This window comes from Protopterus annectens, chromosome 6.part0 (assembly GCF_019279795.1).
Source record: "Protopterus annectens isolate FY-2018-M chromosome 6.part0, PAN1.0, whole genome shotgun sequence".
In the NCBI taxonomy this organism is placed as follows: Eukaryota; Metazoa; Chordata; order Ceratodontiformes; family Protopteridae; genus Protopterus; species Protopterus annectens.
Window position 1 is genome coordinate 417347204 of NC_056737.1, and position 20442 is coordinate 417367645.

Genomic DNA, 20442 nt, shown 5'->3' on the forward strand with positions numbered 1-20442 from the left:
CTTGTTATTCTCCTCAGTAACATTCACTTCTCAGGCTTGACAAAACATTAATTTCATGGGAACACATTTATATGATTCAAGGACTGAAGATGCTATCTACCTCCTTCTCTGAGCTTTTAGCTCAGGTCTCACTTTTCAAAGACTAAGGTTCACGTTGAGACAATGATGCTTCAGTACAAGTTTCTGTGCTGGCAAACAGTTAAAGGACTGTACTTGTAGTATAAGCAAATCAGGGTAACAGACTATGAGACTGGTTGGAGATGCTTAAATGATCTTAAAAAAAAACACATTTACAGTTATACCAGAATGTGACTAAAAGAATGAGCTAAAAACCTGCAATTATGCTTGGATTACCTGAAAGAGCTTCAGCCTCAACTATACAATGTACATCAAAAGGTACATAAAGAGGTGATAGGGACAAAACTAGAATAAGCAACACATTAAACATCAAGTTAGACTTCAAATGCCATTCCCTGAAATCGAGATATTCTGAAAATGTAAAGGGCCTTACTAGGATTAGAAACTGGAAGAGACATTACCCCTAAACAAGTCCTGGAGGACTTAAGGGTTTACCTTGCATTATAGAATACAGCAAAGATAAGAAACCCCACTGTTAGGTCTGGAACACTGAGAATACAGGATATGCCAGACTTGAGCTAAAATGTGATGGACTGGCATTTACAGCTCATAACTGTGAATTACATTTGAACTTACCCAGGCAAAAGGAAAAGCACCTGGACTAGATGGTTTCCCTCTTGAGTTATGAGCAAAAAGGCAGCTCTGGTGAGTAATATTTGAGCCACAGAAGAGAACTGCAGTAGAACAAATCTGGCTCAAAATCTAAAATTAATTTGTATTTTTCACTGAAGCTGCCAACGGGGCAGTTTATCCCCCACCCCCGATTGCATGGCCTGTAGCTGCTAATAGGCTATATAGCGCTGTCCAAAAAAAAGGTCGTAAACAGCCAGAGTGACTACAAACCTTCACAACTTTCTTGCCACTGCATAAAAAATGTGAAAATCATCCTGAACAAGCCAAAATATACATACAATCCAACATTATACCCCACAAGAACTATACACAAGAAGGGGATGGTGGGTGTGGCTACAGCAACACTGAATAATTCCAACATCTGCTGTTTTAGCTAAGTGTAACTTTATGTTCATCATTCTCACTAATGCAGTAACCTATATGTACAGTACCATATCTTATCCAGCCTGGGAGAAGGGAGGATAATGGTCCAGAAGCCCCTGAAGAATGGTCCTAGCAAGGTCTGCTCTGGACTCGGAAAAGTAAACCGGTCTGTAGTGCACTGCAAATGTATGGAAGGAGGACCAAGTTGCTGCCCTCAAGAATGCTTCTATAGTCCACTTCTTTCCAATATGTCAAAGTAGAAGCTAAGGCTCTAGAAATATGTGCCTTAACGCAGCCTGGAATGGATTTTTTTATGACGAGATTAACAAAAAAACAACAGCAGAGGACAACCACCTAGAAATAGTCCGTTTACACATGAGTTGACATTTCTTTTGTTTTAAAGCACCTTTACTGAATTATCACTTGTTACATAAGCAACTTACATTCATATAAAATTAATAGCATATTAACAAGTTCAAATATAATACAGCACGTATACTGGTACATAGCCCATTATCGAAGCAACATTATATCAAGTATTCAATTCCTGCCTTCTCATAAACCTCATTCCCTCTCCAAAATATTTTTCTGCATGTACTGTTCCTACAATTTCTTTTATGAAATTTACTCCTACCCTTTTTGAAAGATCCAACTTCCTGTTTTTTTTTTTTTTTTTTACCAGTGTTGCAATTTTTCACTACTTCAAGTACAGCTGGATTAGATTTTGATTTCCATTTTCTAGTAATTGTCTTTTTGGCAGACACCAGAATTAAACTTAACAAGGCCTTACTGTGTCTAGGCAATTCAGATCCTGTATCCTCAGTTCAAAAAATTATTTCCTTAGTTACATTTACTTGCTAAATCAGTATTCCCGAAGAATTGTCAAGTCTGCCAGCTCATTACACTCCCAAAAACATATGCTCCCAGCTACCTCTTTCTTCCCCATTACACCCCAACATTTGCCATTACCTGAAAAATACTTTTATACCTCAAGCAGATTTCAAAGAATTTATGCAAACACTTCCAACCAAAAATCCCAAATCTTCTAGATTTTGTTGCATATTTGGGATGTTTCTTCTCTTCCCAATCTTTTCTCACCTCTTCTGATTCCTATAGTTATAGTGCAATATTTTATAAGCTCTACTATCTCTTTTTAAAAGCTTCTGCTCTAGATTCATCTAGAAACTCGGCCACTGCAGATCTTTAATTTAGGACTCTAAAATCCCTTTATCTTTATCTATGCTCTGATACCAGTCACTGACAGGGAAGGCAAATCAGTAGCCTGCAATCCTATGTCTTCTTGGCCTCTTCCCATGCCATTACTTTTCTCTAATTATTTGCACCCAATACCTTGGTTCCTTTGCCATCTTCCACTATTGAATTCTAGCCCCCTCTTGTCTATTCTCTGTACCCTTAATTGCAGTCATCCCTATTGGCAGAATATCCTTTCTCCATTCCTGTGTTGACTTAGTTCTTGATATACTTTCTGCTATTTTATAATATTCTGTATGACTATTATTCTCCTTAAGAATCGGCATATAAAATTCCATTCTTTCCTTATTTCTTGAATTACCCCCTGCTTCTTCATCACCCTTTCCACTTTGAATTGTAGCCTTCTGTGTGTGTTGCGTATAAGAGCCTTAACTGTATATCTCTAAAATATCCCTTCAAATCAGGTAAGCCTAAACCTCCTTGCTCTGTTGGAAAATCAGTTTATCCCACTTGACTCTTCCCCTTCCAAATAAAATCCTTCAACTTCTCATTAATTACTATTCACAACTTATCCTCTGCTTGATAAGAAATATGCTGGTCTTGTGTATAAGACTAAAGGGACTAAAAATATGTTTACTGCTTATATCTTGCTATCCATATCCATGGGCAAGAGCTTCCAGTTTCTCAGTTTTTGTATTACCTTTTGTTTTAGTCTCTTCCTACATATCCTTAGCTGCCATAACAGATGGGTTTAGCTTTCTTAGTCCCAGAATTAGAATCAAACAGATGGTTATAGCTTTCCTAAAGACTTGCTTCTGTCAAAAGATTAAGAGAGCTGCCTATGCATATGCAGTGTGTAAAATCTTTTCACTCATGTTTTTAGATCTGGATAGAAAACAGAAAGACTGATGGAGTTATTTCAGAGTTCACATTGAATCAAGCTAAGTACAAGAGAGGGGTTTGTACACAAAGTGACCCTGTCTATATAGAAAACTGGACAGCCTTCTCCCACCTTAAGAGCCTGCAACTTGGGAAACTTCAGTGCATGAAATATTTAAACTCGAAAAAAACATTGTTTTTTTTTTTGCAGGGAGGAACGCCTCTGCTCCACCACACCTCCCTGCTAATTATATACACTGACTCACAGACTGCACAAAATCAGGGAAAAGGCATATTTCCTAATCCTGACAACTGTGTGATTTTGCACACTAGTCAACCAAAACAAAAATGTTCAATAAGTACCAGTGCGCACACACACACATTATACACACACACATATATATACATATATATATATATATATATATACATATATATATATATATATATATATATATATATATATATATATATATATATATATATATACATACACACACACACACACACACACACACACACAGAGACATTTGGGGAAGTGTAGGAGGCTTGGCATCCACACTGAATTGCACAAGAACGCTAAAGGAGAAACGCAATGCTCAAGAGTCACTATTCTCTGGTATTTTTAGACTATTTTGTAATTCCAGGGCTCACACTTACAGGTCTTGAAATTACAACACTAATCTGGTAGACATGTGGTGTTTACGGGTGTAAATGTTATTACAGAACATATTGACATTAATTCTAATTCATTAATTCCAGTGGGATCAGCTATTTGCACACCTGTGGTCACAATTATGAATAACTAAAGGAAGACAAGTGGATAGTACATTAAAATGGCAGCCAGACATTCACAATTACTTTAGGCAACAAGATTAAGAAATCACAGTAAATTAGAACAGATATACAATAAATACTTTCCAGAGACAATAAAGTGACAAAGAAATTTGGTAATTAAAAATGTCAGTGTGATAAACAATGGCCAAAACGCAAGATGTGTATAATACTTCATACAGACTAGACTTTGCGTCTTTCGGGTTTTCCCGGTTAGGGGTCGCCACAGCGGAACTCCGGTCCGCTAATGATTGGCAGTTGATTTTTACGTACCGGCTTGCCAGGCCTGACGTACAACCTTCAACGAAGGTACGCCCATTCACGCATGTCTCCACGCAGAAGACGCTCTAGCTGAGAATCGAACCAGACAGCGTCTTACTGTGAGGCGACAACGCTACCGCAGCACCACCACCGCTTCATACAGACTAGACTACGGTCTGAAAATAAACAGTAAAGAAAGCAATGAAAAGCAATTCCTCATACAACAAGTCGTGCAAACATCAGTAAAAATAAATCAACACAGACTTTACGCTTAACTGTTTATTTAACTATACCTGTGGATTACTCTGTGTAAATATTTTACATTTTATTTCAGAATTTCCCTTTCTACTAGCATGATCTTTTGACACAGATATGAATAGTTTATTCTGTGACCTATTCTATCACTAGCACATAAATCACCACAACGCAAACTGTAAAGGAAAATAAAAAAAGAGTGCCTACACTTACCCTCCGCACTTCAGGATCATTGGTGTTAACAACCTTAGGGAGCAGCACAATTATCAGCAATGGAAGAACCATCATCAAAACCTGGAAATCAACAAGTAGAACACAGAATATGATATCACTACTGGATTTAAGGCAGCACATAACCTGTTGCTGTATTGCTGTACAGGCCATGACAAATAAGTTGCAGTAAACTACATTATGACTCAAGTATTAGCTTAACAAAATGTTGTTCTACCTTAAAAAACCCATAATGCTACTAAATTAAAACATCAGCTGTTAAAGTGAAATGTACTGTCACTTAAAAATAGTAGTTCAAGGAAAGCATAAAACAGAATGTCCATGCTATTTTTTATAAAGTAAACAATGTAATATATGCTTCTGTGGTACAAAACAATAATGTGTAAACTCACATTAACATGCCACCCATTGTTCTACTTCACCAACACATACATTTGAAGAAATTTCCACTCAAACTGAACAAAATGTTTTCTCATCGTATCTTGACATTGTATGCAGTACTAGTGCCTCAGTACGAGTTGAAAATTCACATTTTGGATTTGCATAGACAGCTCAGATGTTAATTTGCTTTACTCCAAAATGGGATAATGGGGATAGCCACAATGCTGCAGTGTTGCTTTTCTGTATGCCCTGTCATCACAATGTACTTTAGGTCCCTAGCATAGGACATTCCAATGCTGCAAATCGGGTGGTTTGTTTCTATATTCACTTGTAATGGCAATACTGTAAGCCACAGGCCTATGGAAACAATGATTTTCTTTTATTGATTTACTGAGATGTGTGCTAAATGTAAGCTGTTAAACAGTCAAAGGTGCACTTAAATCTTATTCCAGACAAAACAACTGAACTTATGTTACATATAAAAGCTGTAGCCCCTATCAAATTTCTAACCCATCCTGTCTAAGCGTCACACCTAACAGCTCTGCTCAATCATCCATGACAAAGAAGGAAGTATTAAAAAGTACTTCTAGTATTCAATACTGTGCCTACATTTCTTTAGCAGTGGTAACAGCAACTGTTCACTGGCTGAAAAAATGAGTGGACATGTTAATCTGTTTATGACACATTACAGTATAAATGATCCCTGCTGTTCATGTAAAGATTTCTTCAGCAACTATAGATATAAGCTTCACTATAGATGTGTGCTTCACAATACTTTGCTGACCTTGGAAAAGCCCACTCACGAGCTGTACAAATTGAAGAGATAACCAACACTAAAAACAGATGAAATTGTGTTTCTCCTACATCACGAAAGCTTAAAAATTCTATTCAGAGTTAATGCAGGACTTTAACAGGAAAAATAATATCTGTGACAAAAAAAGTGGAAACAAAGAAAATGAAAGGAACTGAAGAGGCCTTGAACAATAATGCACACCTGGGCAATATAGTACTTAGGAAGAAAATAATTTGGGATATTGTTAAATACAACAGCCGTCTCTTAGGATGCACAGTAGTCTATTATTTCACTAAGATACCTGAAACGCAAAGTCCAGTACAAGGCTAACTACAGAGTATGTTGCATTCAGGATACTAACACTACTAAGATGTACAGTGGACAGCTATGGCTATGCAAAGATTCTTCCCCCTGCCATTTGTGTGTGCATGCTTTAGTGACTGAGCAGTAGAAAAAGCAGAAGGGCAGGAAATTACACAGCGGGGGTGGGAGGCTGTAGGCTCACCAGAATATTAACAGACTACATTACATAGTATAATAAAAATGCTTGAAACAAGAATACACTGAAAAAACACCATGGGAGCAGGAAAAGGGCTGTAGAATCCTTTATTCACAGCTCATAACTGGTACCTCGGCTTTTCGCCTTTAACGGATACCAATGGCGAAAACCCGAGGTACCAGTTACAAGCTGTGAAGTAAAGGATTCTACAGCCCATTTCTTGCTCCCTTGGTGTTTTTTCAGTACATTACATCGTACCCTGGAGTGGTATTTGCATATGTACAAGCCAGAGTAACTCTGGACACCAGGACATCATTCAGCACCTTTAGAAAAGGCTGTTCTGATTACATGACAACGGTGGTGTGAGCCACTACAAAACTGTATTATCATTTCTTTTTGTACTTTACTCTCTTCATCATGCACAAATGCAGGATTACTGTTTCATTACAGATAATTCCAATGAATTTCACAATTTAAAAAACTTAGCAGCCCTGCCTGAAATCAGGAACAAGTGCCACATAGCTTATGAGCTCTCAACTTGTGCATCAGTGTCACTGTCAATACATACTCTGATGTTAAGCACTATACACAATAATAGTGACTGCAACTGAGATAAACACTGATATTTTCTTACAATGGAGTTCCATGAATAACAAGTATTCCAGTGTCATTCAAGTGTAGTCTGAATATGAACCCCAACTGAAACAAAAACTTGTTTGCCACACTTCCCAACCATTGCAAACATTTTTTTCTTTAAATAACTTTAAAGCAACAATACTGTTATTATGGAGATTCTGGTCATTCTTTCACGTTTTTGCTGTCTTAAAGTTAAGAAAACCAGACATGGGAAAGTTTCAGAAGGAAAAATATAAGAATCTTCTAAAAGTGAAGGAAAGCACCCAACCTCTCTCTACTTGGTTATAGAAAAAATAATGGTTTCATATGTTTTTAGTCTGAAGACCTATGTGCATGTCGAAACGACAAACTTTCAGTTACATTTAAGCAAAAGCCTGGTGTCTTCATCTACTTTTAGAAGATTTTTTTTTACTTTGTGGCATTACTTTGCTACTAAATTTGAGAAGGAAAAATTTGAGAAGGAAATGGGGGGATACGAAGAAAAATAGAAAAAGTATTAACAAGAAACTATACTGTGAAGAATCAAAGCACTGCATCAAGTTGAAGTAAAAAGATATTAAGAACAACTTAACATACTGAAACTGGAAGAGAGGGACAGGAAAAGTCTAACAGAAAGAATACAAGAACATGAGACTAATGAAGCACATAACAAAATCAGACATCAGGAAACACACCAGGAATAGACTGAATTCAAAAGCAGTATGGAATATAAAAGAAAAAGAAATAAAAAAAGGCCTGGCTGATCTTTAACAATATTCGGGGTGGGGGCTATCAAGGACATGAAGAAAAGATGCTGCAGTGATCAATACCAAAAGGAAAGTACTGTGTAAATCTTACCATAACAGTAGAGGTCCCTCTCTCCACTGTTGCAGTATTCTTCACCTAAGGGATCTCTTGCCAGGGATAGCCTAACATCTGGCCAGTATACCAAAGCCTTCAACTCTTATAGGCACTGTATGTCACATGTACGTTCCCTGCCCATGATACTCAGAAATGAAAAAGCCCCAGGAGGAACAGAATACCCTCAGGGATAAGCAGAAGTTAGTGGAACCAGAAGGAAAAAGGGACGCCCAGAACAGACAGCAAGAGTCAGGACAGAGGGGGGAGGAGGGAGGGAGGGAGTGAATGCTGACACAGTGAAGATAAGGACATCTGCTGTTATGTTAAGATTTCACACAACTGTACTATGTCCTTCCATATCACTGTTGCAGTACTCTTTACCAAATGGAGAGAGCTCAAGATGAAGCCTGGGAGGAGGGATGCAGAGGAACCCAACACAAACCCATGCAGAAGAGCCCTGACAAATCTTGCTCTGGCCCTGCAAACAACATCCAACTTGTAACACTTCATGAAAGTATGAACAGAGGACCAAGTTAGCTGCTTCAAGAATAGAACTGGTATCCAGTCCCTTGAAAAAGGCACCAGAGGAAGCAAGTACACTATTAGTGTGTGCCTTTACAGGTGAGGAAAGACATTTGCTGTGAAAAGAATAACAAAAGAAATGGCCTTAGCAATCCAAGAGGAGATGGTTTGCTTAGAAACAGTCAAACTGAAAGTCCTGGGATGAAAGGAAGCAAACAGCTGCTCAGATTTGCGAAACACTTTAGTTTTATCTAAATAATATCAGAGCGGTCTATGCAAATCCAAAATGTGAAGAACCTCATCACAGGCAGACTATGGAGAAGGAAAATGAACAGACTAAGGCACAACTCACTGACCACCTTGGGCATAAAAGCATTAGTATGAAGAGACACCCTATCTCTATGGAAACTAAAAAAAAGGAGGAATAGCCATGACAGCCTGAAGTTTGCACACACTCTTGGCTAAGGTAACAGCCAGAAGCAGAACAGTCTTCCAAGTACAATGTTGCAAGGAAGCATGCTCAAAAGGAGTCTGGGTCAATCTGTCAAGTACAAAACTCAAGTCCTATGACAGCAAAACAGGCTTCCTGGGAGGCCTGATATGAAGGATGCCTTTTAGGAATTGCATGACCTCAAACCTAGAGGCTAGAGAAGAATTTAAGGGCAGACAAGCAGAAATTGCGAGGTGAGCTTTCACTGAAGGATATGTCTACCCAGCATGGAGCAGATCACACAAATCTGAGAACACCAAAGAAGCTTCCACGGTTTAATTTCTCCAAGTCTTGAGCTTCTAATACCATGATGGGAATGAACTCCATTCCCAAGTCAAAGTATGATTAAAGTGCATGAAATTAGTACTGTTCCGATCTTTGATGTTAGCCAAAAGTGCTCTTTGAAGCACCCACAATGAGCCCAGAACACACTCCTTCTGCAGTTCATATGGAGTTACATGAATCGGTAACGTACCTAAATACAACTGTAAATTCTTTATGAGACCCATTGCCCCTGCTACTTTTGACACTGTCCAGGTATCCTCCTTCCACACCGCCCTTGTTTCTGCCTGCAAAGCTTGGTATATTATGATTCTGTCTCTCTGTATGTACGACAATGTAATCACTGGGTGTAGTAATTTCAATGATCAATGCTACTTTTGTTGTCTTTTCGTGGACTATTACATCTGGTTTTCTTGCATCTATTTTTTGAACTGTTTGTAATGGGTGATCCCATATGACAAACTTCATAATTTTCTGTAATGCTTTGTGACCACTGAAAGAGGATCCTGAAGGTAAGAATGGCACCAGGCAGAAAATCTCTTCCATTTGGACATATATGATTTCCTGGTAATGAGTTTCCTGGCATCTTGCAAACCCAAAGCAGAATGTCAGAAAAGAGGTGCCTAAAAAGGGATCAAAACTCTACCACCCACAGTGTTAAACAGTGAACAAATGAGGATGGATTAGAGACCCCTTGTCTTGCCTGAGAAGATCCACCTGAAGAGAAAACTTGTGGTGACTGCCCATCGCCAAATGAAAAACAAGGGGGAACCAATGCTGTGTGTGGCAAAAGGGAGCCACCAACAAGATTTTGGGAGAGTCCTGCCTGACCCTGTGCAGAACTTGGGGTAACACAGGAAGTGGGAGGAAGCAAACAAAAACATCCCCTTCCAAGGGCAACACATGGCACACACTTTCCAAGTCAGAAGACTTGAGACTCTGGAACAGAGAAAGTTGTCTGTTCAGAGGGCAGGTAAAAAGATCTACCAGTGAACAATGTCCAGGAACACATTTCTGTGAAGCATCTATTTCTGAACTTGTGTGCTGGACCTACTCAAAGAGTCTGCCACCAGTGTGCTCTGAGGGAATGTAAACTGTCGAAAGAGTCACTTCATACTGGATAATTAGAGCTAGACCCAAAGAGCTAATCTGCAAAGAAAATAGGACCTTGTGCCCCCCTGCTTGTTGACATACCACGTCACTGTGGTCTTGTCTTAAAACTTTGGTGGGCACAGGATGAAAGAGGGGATGAAAAGCTTGCACAGCCAAAAGCACAGTTCTCATCTCCTTTACGTTGAGGTCTGACTTCTGACAAGACAGCCAAAGACCCGGAGCCTTTAGTGGGCCACAAAAGATACTCCACCCCCTGTCTGAGGCATCTGTAAATAGCTCCTGAGTGGGAACTGGAGCCTGAAATAGGAAGCCTCGGGTTGAGATAAAGTTGATGAAACCACCACTGAAGTTTGAGCTTGAGACAGGGAAGAAAACGTACTGGGAACTCCAGGAGGTGACAATGTTGACACTGCACCCATATGAGATAACACTGATGCTTCCTCTTATGGAGCCCGGTAACAAGAGGCATGGGAACAGTAGATGCCATTAACCCCAGAACCCTGAAAAATTCCCTGGCACGACAGATGCCAGGGGAAGAAGGGATTCAAAAAATGTTATTAGAGACAGAGCCTTGGAGACAGGCACAGATGCTAACATGGGAACTGTCTAAACTTTGCAGTAGAGGAAATTATGATCAAGGGAAGGGAGCTGATCTCTGGAGGTTTACAGTGAACCAGAGACTGTGTAAAAGGCAAGTGGTAAACTAGAGTTCCTGAAGCGGGTCTATATCACCACATCGAATGGTGATAAGTTTGAACCCCTTTGTTCGAACCTAAAAGTCCGAAAATTAAACAGCTAACTCATGGAACAGCGATTTTTTCCCAGGGAAAAAAAAATCGCTGCTCCATGAAAAAAAAAATCACAACTTTAAAACACACTGAAGTGGGGGGCTGTGCCCCCCACACACACCCTACTTAAATATACCAACTCTGAGATCACACTATAGTACAGGAAATAGCAAAGCACCGAAGACGACCCACCGATTATTTTCCCTGGGAAAAAAATCGATGTTCCATAACTTCGCGGTTTAGGGCTTTCGGACTTTTCAGTTCAAACAAAGGGAGTTCGAACTTATCACCATTCGATGTGGTGATATAGAACCTCCTGAAGCAGACTGCTTCAGAAAGGAGCTTGAATAAACTGATCGTCTAGACAGGGAAAAATCTGAATACCTCAAATTCTGCAAAAAGCAATGAAAAGAGTGAGGCTTTTTGTTGAATACCCTACCCTTGGCAATAGAGAGGCCAAATGGCAAACCAGAAAATTAAAAAGGCAGAGACATAGAAAAGTAAATATTTCCTGAAAAAGAGGATGGATGGGGATGTGAAGGGATGCATCCTTGAGATCCAGAGAGACCAGAAAGGCCTGCAGAAGATGTAGAGGACACCAGAACTGAAGGGGAACATTGAGACATGTATTCAGCAAGGAAAGAGCCAGAACTAGTCTCCATGTATCCTCCCCTTCATGAAACCAAAAACATTCTGGAATATATTCTCTTCCCTACCTAGGCTGGAGGCACAGCTTGAATGGTGCCATAAGCCAAGAGAGAGTGAAGACCTCTGGGAATTGAGAGCGCTGTTCCCAAGGAGGCTGAGGAATGCCTGAAAAGGGAGGAAGGGACTTCCAAAACATGAAATATCCCTGACGGATAATTGGCAAAGCACAATAGTCCAAAGTCAATTTGGAAGAGACAGAGAAAGATTGAAGGATAAGAGAACCTGATCAAGCGAAGGAGGAAGGAAACCATCAAATAGACCCAGGCTTGTCCTGAAAAAAAGCTTCTGGAAGGCAAGAGTCTGTGTAGTAGGAGGCACATGCCTAGAACACTTCTTGCCCTTGGGAGGAGGGAGAGATTACCTATGAACAAAGGTAGACTTGGAGTGATAGTTCCTCTGAAATTTAGGAATGGAAGAAATGAACATATGTTTCAGCTCCTGCAAGGCTTTGCCCTTGTCCTGGAGGGACTTGAAAATCATCAGCAGCAGCAGATCCAAAAAGACTTTTGTAATCCAAAGGAGCAACCAAATGTTTGGCCTTAGTGTCATCAGCATGAAGAAGAAGCCAACACCACCACCTCATAACTGAACTGAAGGCAGCAACCCTGAAGAGGCATAAGCTGCATCACAGCTGCATTTGACTGAATGGCTGGCAACTTGTGAACTGGATCCCAGCAGGGAAAGGGTTTAAGCCATCCCCTCAGTCAGGAGGGTCAGAAACCACCTCAGAAACCTGAGAAAGGACAGCCAAAACATACCCGATCATACGAGTCTAGTACTTAATGGAGCTAAATGACAAAGTGGCAGCAGTGTAAACTTTCTTGCCCAACCTTTCTATGGCCCTACTATCCTTATCAGAAGGCAATGACTTGGTCAAAGGCAACAACTTGGATGGCTAGTCAGAAGAAAATGACACTACAGAAGGGTATTTATAAAGAAATGTGCAGTCTTCCGGCACTTTATAGAACCTATCTGGCTTTTTAGTTGTAGGAGATAGAGTCAGAGGCTGCAGAAAAGGCATCTCAAAGGGTAGCCAGAACAGTACGAACAGTAGATGGTTTGGGAGACTCCATCTGTGGGAGCTCATACCTTTTTTTGAATACAAGAGACTTGAGAACAATCTCACTTAAAATAGTCCATCATACAGGCACTGGTACCCCCAATGGAGAGCTCTTCCAAAGGGGAGTCTGGAACTAAGGAATGCCAGGGATTCTTCCCCTGAGTTTAGATCTTCATCTGAACAATTTAATTCCCTATGCCTCTTCAGTGAAGTGGAAGGCCAGAGAGGAGCACGAACAGAGACCCCTTGAGGTGGCTTCAAGGCCATTAAAGCATTAAATAAACCCTGTGTGAAAGCCTTCCATTCATGTTTGGGATCTTTCACAATGGGGGAAATATGCTTTGTCTTTTGTTTATTTTTCTGCAGGATGTCCATTTGAAAAACCCTCAGAGAGTCAGGCCATTGACGCAATTCTATAATGGTTGTAGGAATCTCCTCCCTTACTAAGATCTGAGGAACCTCGCTCAGTCCTTCAGATCTAATCAGTCAAAGTTCCCCTACAACATCAAATACAGATGTTTGAACAGCCTCTGAGGATATGAGAGAACATGGATCCATGCTGGCCTCTGACGGGATCATGCAGAGTAAACAAAGCAATCCCTGGATGGTCCCTTTGGGCTTTTATCAGCTTAGAGAAACATCCAGGGGAGGCTGGCAACAGCCAAATCAGGTCTAACATTTTTGGCTTTCTTCTTGGTAGACAGTTGGCCCTCAGGATTGGAGGATTCCATCATAGCACCCTCAGCCAACAACTTAAATTTGGTTCTCCAGGTATATTGACAAAGAGGAGACACAAATATGAAAGATCTTGGGCAAAAGCATCTGACAGAGAGAACATTGCATATGATCGTGTGAAGCACCCAAACAAAAAAAGCACAAATAGTTATGGTCTTTATGGGGAATCTGCCTCCAACACTGACATTTTCTCTTTCTGGATGACGAACACAATAACAACAAGAAAAGGAAGAGAAGAAATCCCAACAGGGCACTTACCTGAAAACATGTTTTATTACCAGCACAGCAGAATGGCATTTAGACTAACATTCGATAATGGTGCTCAGACTGGCAGCAAAGAAGTTCCGAGTATCTGTGACCGTATGTCACCTTTATGCCCTACTTTTTGCATGGGGAGCCTACGTATGATGTACAACACCTATAAGAGATGTAAGCTTTGGTATACTGGCCAGACGTTGGGCTATCCTTGGCAGGAGATCCCTTAGGTGATGAATACTGCAATAGTAATATGGAAGGACATCCATGGTTCTTATAGACCTATTTCAACATTAAACCAGGATTACAAGGTGTTTGTGACAATACTGGCCAGGAGATGGGGAAGATTACCACCAAGTACTAGTATAACAGCTAGATCAATGTGGTTAATAGTGAGACCACACAATCATCTGATAATATTAACAGAAATGTGTTAATCAGAGCAGAGACACCTCAATGCTTGTGGGGATGGATACTGAAAAAGCAATTAATAGCATCAGTTGAGGACTCCAAACTACAGCTGTTTGGTTTTCCAACTGGAGTGAGTAGTGTTAGTTTTCAGGGTATGTAAAGAAGCAGGGGCTAATATAAAGTATGAAAGGACTCTGTCAGAAGAGTTCTTTTTAAACTAGCAGCACAAGTCAAGGGTGTCCACTTTCCCAATTATTAATTGCTTTATGTATGTTGCCAGTGGCAAGAGAAATCAGACAATCGAAAATAAAAGGTTATGAGTGGCATAATGAGCAACAAAAGACAACACTGTTTGCAGATATCATTCTTTACATAATGAACACTGAACGAGAAACAAAAAACAGCATCTGACATACCACAAAGACTTACGTTACACCAATATAAAATAAATGAAACAAAAACAAAGCTTATTGTGTTAGATTATATACCAAAATATGATGTGTTACAGAGATGTCCTTTTCTTTGTGGGCACTAAGAAAATGAAGTATTTGGACACACTGATGAAACAAAAAAAAAAAAAAAAACTGCTGAAAAAATGTAAGGCAACAAAAGATCATCAGGAAATGCAGGCAATGGAATATGACGCCAATAGATATAGAGAGTAAAATTCAAGGGATAAAAATGCTCTTGGTTCCACTGGAGGGATACACAGGATATCAACCAAAGGAAGGAATATCAGGCACAATTATTAAAGATATAAAAAGATTATTTTGGAAAAGCAAAACAGAAAGGGTACAATAAGATAAGCTTATACTACCAAGACAGCAAGAAGGATTAGGACTAACAGATCTAAAGGAAGATTTTAAAGCAGCACAATTAAGGTATTTAGCTCAGAAGCAAACATACAGACAAACAAGACAAAGAACAAACAGGGATTTGGCTAATCATGGAGAATGAAGACAAACAAAAGCATGCGCAATGTAATACCACCACCAAACTATGAAAAAAATAGTAAATCAAAAAGAAGTGAATGAGTGAAGAAATGATAACTTCTGTAGGATATACTGCTGAACAAATATGGACATATTGCAGTGATAAAAGTAACAGAAGTACAGGGAACAGATGGGAACTGGTTCTGAAATACGGGACCGGGATAATGAGAGACTTCCTTAGATTAAAAGATAGAAAAAATGTTAGCATATCTGGGCTAGGTTTTGGAACCGAAAAAAATATTTTTAAACAGAAAAGGATTAGGATAAATCCAGCTGCAGTAGATTTTTGTGACATAAGATAGAATGGAATTGGCAAATTGAAAAATGAAAAGCATACAGCTCTTACAAATTTGAAACAGGACTAGACGATAAAATATTGTTTACAAAATATGTATAGCCCAGATATTTAGACCCCATGTATGCTGCAAAGTCAAGGAAATATAAAATATTTGTAAGGAAATGCTTTCATACATACTTTCATTCACCAGATAAGCTTGAGAAAATGTTCACCCAATCAAATGGACAGCGCAGGAGATGCAAAAAGGGACATGGGAGTATGTGCTTTGTTTGTGTGTTTGTATGCAACAGAAAATAAGCAGGAGATGCAGATAGCAAAGAAAAACAAAGTTATGTACTCACTGTAATGCTCCATCTGTCTTGTTCATTTTCATTCTTCCTCAACTGGGTTCAGATCAGACCCTCAGATTTGACTCTGCCATTATTTTCCACTCTTGACCACTAGCAAATTCTTGAGCTCCTCACTTACCCATAATGCTCTACCCATTAACATACCTCAGATGGTTTTTGCTGGCATATAGTACCAAAAAAATATTAGCATACTGGTAACAGAAATTCATATCTGGAGCTCAACATAAGAAACAGTGGTTCCCTTACAAGATCTCACTCATCCCGAAGTCATTAGTTCAAAGGCAGGGGGTTGGTGGGAGGGGAATTGAGCAAGAATGAAAATGGACAACACAGATGGAACATTATGGCGAGTACATAACTTTTTTATCTGATGATGTCAACTTTCATTCATTCCTCAACAACTGGAAGAGAGTTCTCAGCTACATGAAATCACGGGAGGACTCTAAGGAAGGATATTCCTGAGCACAGATGAGCTTGAAAGCTGCTCCTCCCCGAGACCAGATCCAATTTGGAATGAGTAATAAAGGTATGCGGATTAGCCCGCGTAGTAGCCACATACATATTGTCCATGGAAGCCCTGGATAAAAATACTGATGATGTTGCCATGAACCTAAATGAATGGGCTCTCAAAAGTTTTGGTAAGGAAAGTCCCAATTTGTTATAAACAAAGGATATACAAATTGGTCATCCAAATGGCTAAGGTTACCTTTGTCACTGGCTTGTCTAATTTGGAATCCACAAAGGAGACAATTGATCTATTTTTCTGAAATGTTTTGTTCTATGCAAGTCAAAACGCAATTCCCTATGAACGTCCAGTAAGTGTAACATATATTCAACTTTGTAAAATTTGGAAAACAAACTGACAAGTTAATAGATTGGATGATGTTTGATTTTGACACTACCTTAGGAAGGAAGGATTGGTTTGTTAAGCTACCCTATCTTTATGTACTAAGTAAGAAGGTTTACAGGACAGTGCTTGAAATGCTGACAGTCTTCTAGCAGAGGTGACGACTACCAAAAATATAGTTTTACAAGTCAACATTTTAGCTCGCATTTAGCTGCTGGTTCAAAAGAGAAATTAAGGCCTGTAATACCAAATTTAATTCCCATTGTGGAGTTGGATCCTTATAAGGGGGTCTCAAAAGAAAGGTTCCTCTCAAAAAGACCTTATAAAGTTTAGATGACGCCAAAGAAGAGTTTTCAATCTCAATATGAAAATTAGAAATTGCAGCTAGTTGTATCCTGATAGTTGAGGAGCTAGCTCCTTCACTGAAAATTGCTGCTAACAATTCAGGGACACTATGCACTGGTGCTGAAAAAAAAAAAAAAAAACAGTCAATATGTTCCTGCTGCATCCAAAAAACAAATATCTTCCATTTTCTTCTGTAAAGTTTCCTTGTGGAAGCTTTGTTGGAAGACAAACGTATATAATGAACAGGGGAAAAGTGTATGCTGTCTGGCTATCAATGGAAGTAGAGAAACCATGCTGTCAGTTTTAGGTTTAAATATCTGGGTGAATCATTCCTGTCGGGTGAGACAGAATGTCTGGAATTGGATTCAGAATCCAAGGAGGGTAGACTGGATGAGGCCAAAGAAATGGAAATCAAAATTTGTTGACGCCAGTAAGGGGCAAATGAGAATGACTCTGCTCTTCAACTAGGATGCTTTGTGTAAAAATTTGGGAATTAAGAGAGTTGGGGGATAAGCACAGAGGAGACCGGGGGGGGGGGGGCAATCCTGTAGGAGACCATTGCTCGGTAACTCCCTGGCAGGGGGATTAGGGCAAAGAACCTGCTGCACTTGTTTACGGAAGATGCAAACAGGTCAGAGTATGGCTGAACCCACTGGCAAAAAATCATTTCCACCACTTCCTTGTTGAGAGACCACTTGTGAGGTACTAAAATGGACCTGCTTAACTTGTCCACTATCATGCTGGATTTCCCTGGGACGTACACTGTTATGACAAATCTGTTGGAAGAGATTGCTTATTGCCAAACTCTGACAGCTTCTTGATACAAGGGGAAAGATCTGGTTCCTCCCCTTGTTTATTAATGTAACAAATCACAGACGTATTGTCTCTGTCTGAATCGCAATTGTCCTGAAAGGGAGAGTTTTGGAAAGCCGGCAATGCTAACAGCACTCCTCTTATTTCCAGGACACTGATATGCATACTGGCTTCTTCAAGGGACCATGTGCCTTGGACTGTTTTTCCCCAGGATGTGCCCTCCCCACCCAATCTAGTATGCATCCATGGTCACTATGGCCTTGGGTTGAAGTAGAATGAAGGGATGGCCTTGCAGAACCTGATCAAAGCGGATCCACCACCAAAGACATCTTTTGCATGTCTGGGTAATTCTTATCTGAGTGGGCATATGCTGATGAAAAACAGACCATTGAACTGCCAATATCCACTGAAGAATCCCCAAAACTTTTTGATGGTACTCAGGGCATAGACAATAAACGCACAAGGCGCGAGTGTCAGAAACTGGCAACTTCTGACCGCACTTCTGGCACTTTTTAAAAACAGATGTTTTTTCAGACACTTTGACAAACAGGGTTTGAGAGAGGAAAAAAATATATATTTTTTATTTATGTACAGATAGAAAAAAGGGAAGGAGATACCAGCAATGGTACTGAAGACTACACTAGCATGTAAAAGGGGATAGCTAGGAAAGTTTACCAACAATGGTCAAGAGGAATTACACTAGCATATGAGAAGGGAGAAAATATATAAGATAATTAGACAGTAAAGTAATAATAAGATGATAATGTAACAAATTATCTCTGACTTTTGAACACTAAGCTCAACAACTCACAGTGACCAAGTCCGAATGAGAAAACTGCAAATGAGATCTGAGGTATATTAGGGATAGAGCATTATGGGTAAGGGAGGAACTCAAGAGAGTTTGCTAGTGACCACAAGCTGAAAATAACAGCAGAGTCAGATCTAAGGGTCGAACATGAACCCAATTGCCGAGGAATGAAAGAAAATTGACATCAGATCAAATACTGCAAGTAAAGAATCCTGATGAACCGAGATATGTTGAAGCATTAACTATTGATTATTGGTTAGATGCATAAAAAGTCACAAGAAATTGGAAAACAAGAAATAAGCCCACACTGGAAGAGAGAAAAAAAGTCATGTACTCACCATAACAATGCATCTGTGTTGTCTCTTTTTATCCTCTCTCAACCAATTGGTCTTGGATCCAACCTCGGATCCAGCTTCAGCCCCTTCGACAGACTTTAGCTCATTAGCTCAAGCTCCTCCTCTTACTCAATCCTCATCTTAACCTGGATTATCTCAGATCAAGTTTGACCTCTAGTCAGCCTACCATACTGTAACAAAACAAGGTACCCAAATTAAACCACATTCCAGTTAGAATAGAAATTATGAGGAGGAAGACTGGAGCTCATTCAGCAAGGCCATCAAGAATTACCCCATCAGGACAGACAAGGAGCCCAAATAAAAGTCTTCCAAACCAGGAAGGATGAAGTGAGACAACACAGATGCATCATTATGGTGAGTACAAAACTTTTGTATCTGTTGACTTTTTCATATGTTCCTCAACTGATGGGATAGAGCTAGAGAAAACCCTGGGTTGTCCTCAAGGAAGGATATTCAGAGTACAGCGGAGCTAAACACTGCTCTATCCTAGATAAGATGTCCAATTTGTTATCAGCAATAAAGGTAGGACCACTGGACCAAGTGGTAGATGCACAAATATCATCTATGGAAGCCCTAAATCAGAAAGCAGACAATGTGGCCACAGATCTGATGGAATGAGCCTTAGGAGATTTAGGTAATGTCAACCCTTTAGAAACAAAGGAAATGCAATCAATGAGCCATTTGGCTAAAGTTACTTTTGATACCGCCTTGCCAAATTAAGCCATGGAAAGAGAGAAACAATTCCTCTGATTTCCTGAAATCTTTACTTCCACTGAGACAGAACATAAGCAGTCTGAGAACACCCAACAGGTGCAGCAAGTATTTTTCCTTGTTGGGAAAACTCGGGAAGAAAATGGGTACACTGATGCACTGGTTGATGGTCTCTAATGCCACCTGAGGTGGCAAAGAAGGGTTACTCTGAAGGGACACCCTATCCTTATGAAAAAAAACAGATATGGTGGCTGGATAGAGAGCGCCTAGAGCTAGGATACTCATCTAGCTGATGTAATTGCAACAAGAAAAATCTTTTTCCCAAGACAGAAATTTTAAGTCCACCTTGGGAAAAGATTCAAAGGGAGGCTGTATCAATGCCTGAAGTACTGTTAAATTCCATGAGGGATTAGGATCCTTAGTACGCGGTCGAAGTAAAAAAAGGTACCTTTGAGAAAGGTCTTACATAATCTCAGTGATGCCAAGGAAGAATGGCTTTCATCCATGTGAAAATTAGAAATGGTAGCAAGTTGGACCATAACTGTAGAACAGCTAGCTCCACTATTGAAAATGTAAACAAGAAAATCAAGCACAAAGTGATTT

At 39.7% G+C, this 20442-nt stretch overlaps 1 protein-coding gene across 1 annotated transcript in view; it reads right to left on the reverse strand.

Moving 5' to 3' along the window:
- The window catches only part of EMC7 (ER membrane protein complex subunit 7), a 313873-nt gene that overhangs the window by 52885 nt on the left and 240546 nt on the right, over positions 1–20442 (reverse strand). Inside the window, exon 4 of the mRNA XM_044074160.1 lies at positions 4789–4869. Within this exon, the coding sequence (XP_043930095.1) occupies positions 4789–4869 (81 nt within the window). The remainder of the gene's footprint in view (positions 1–4788; positions 4870–20442) is intronic.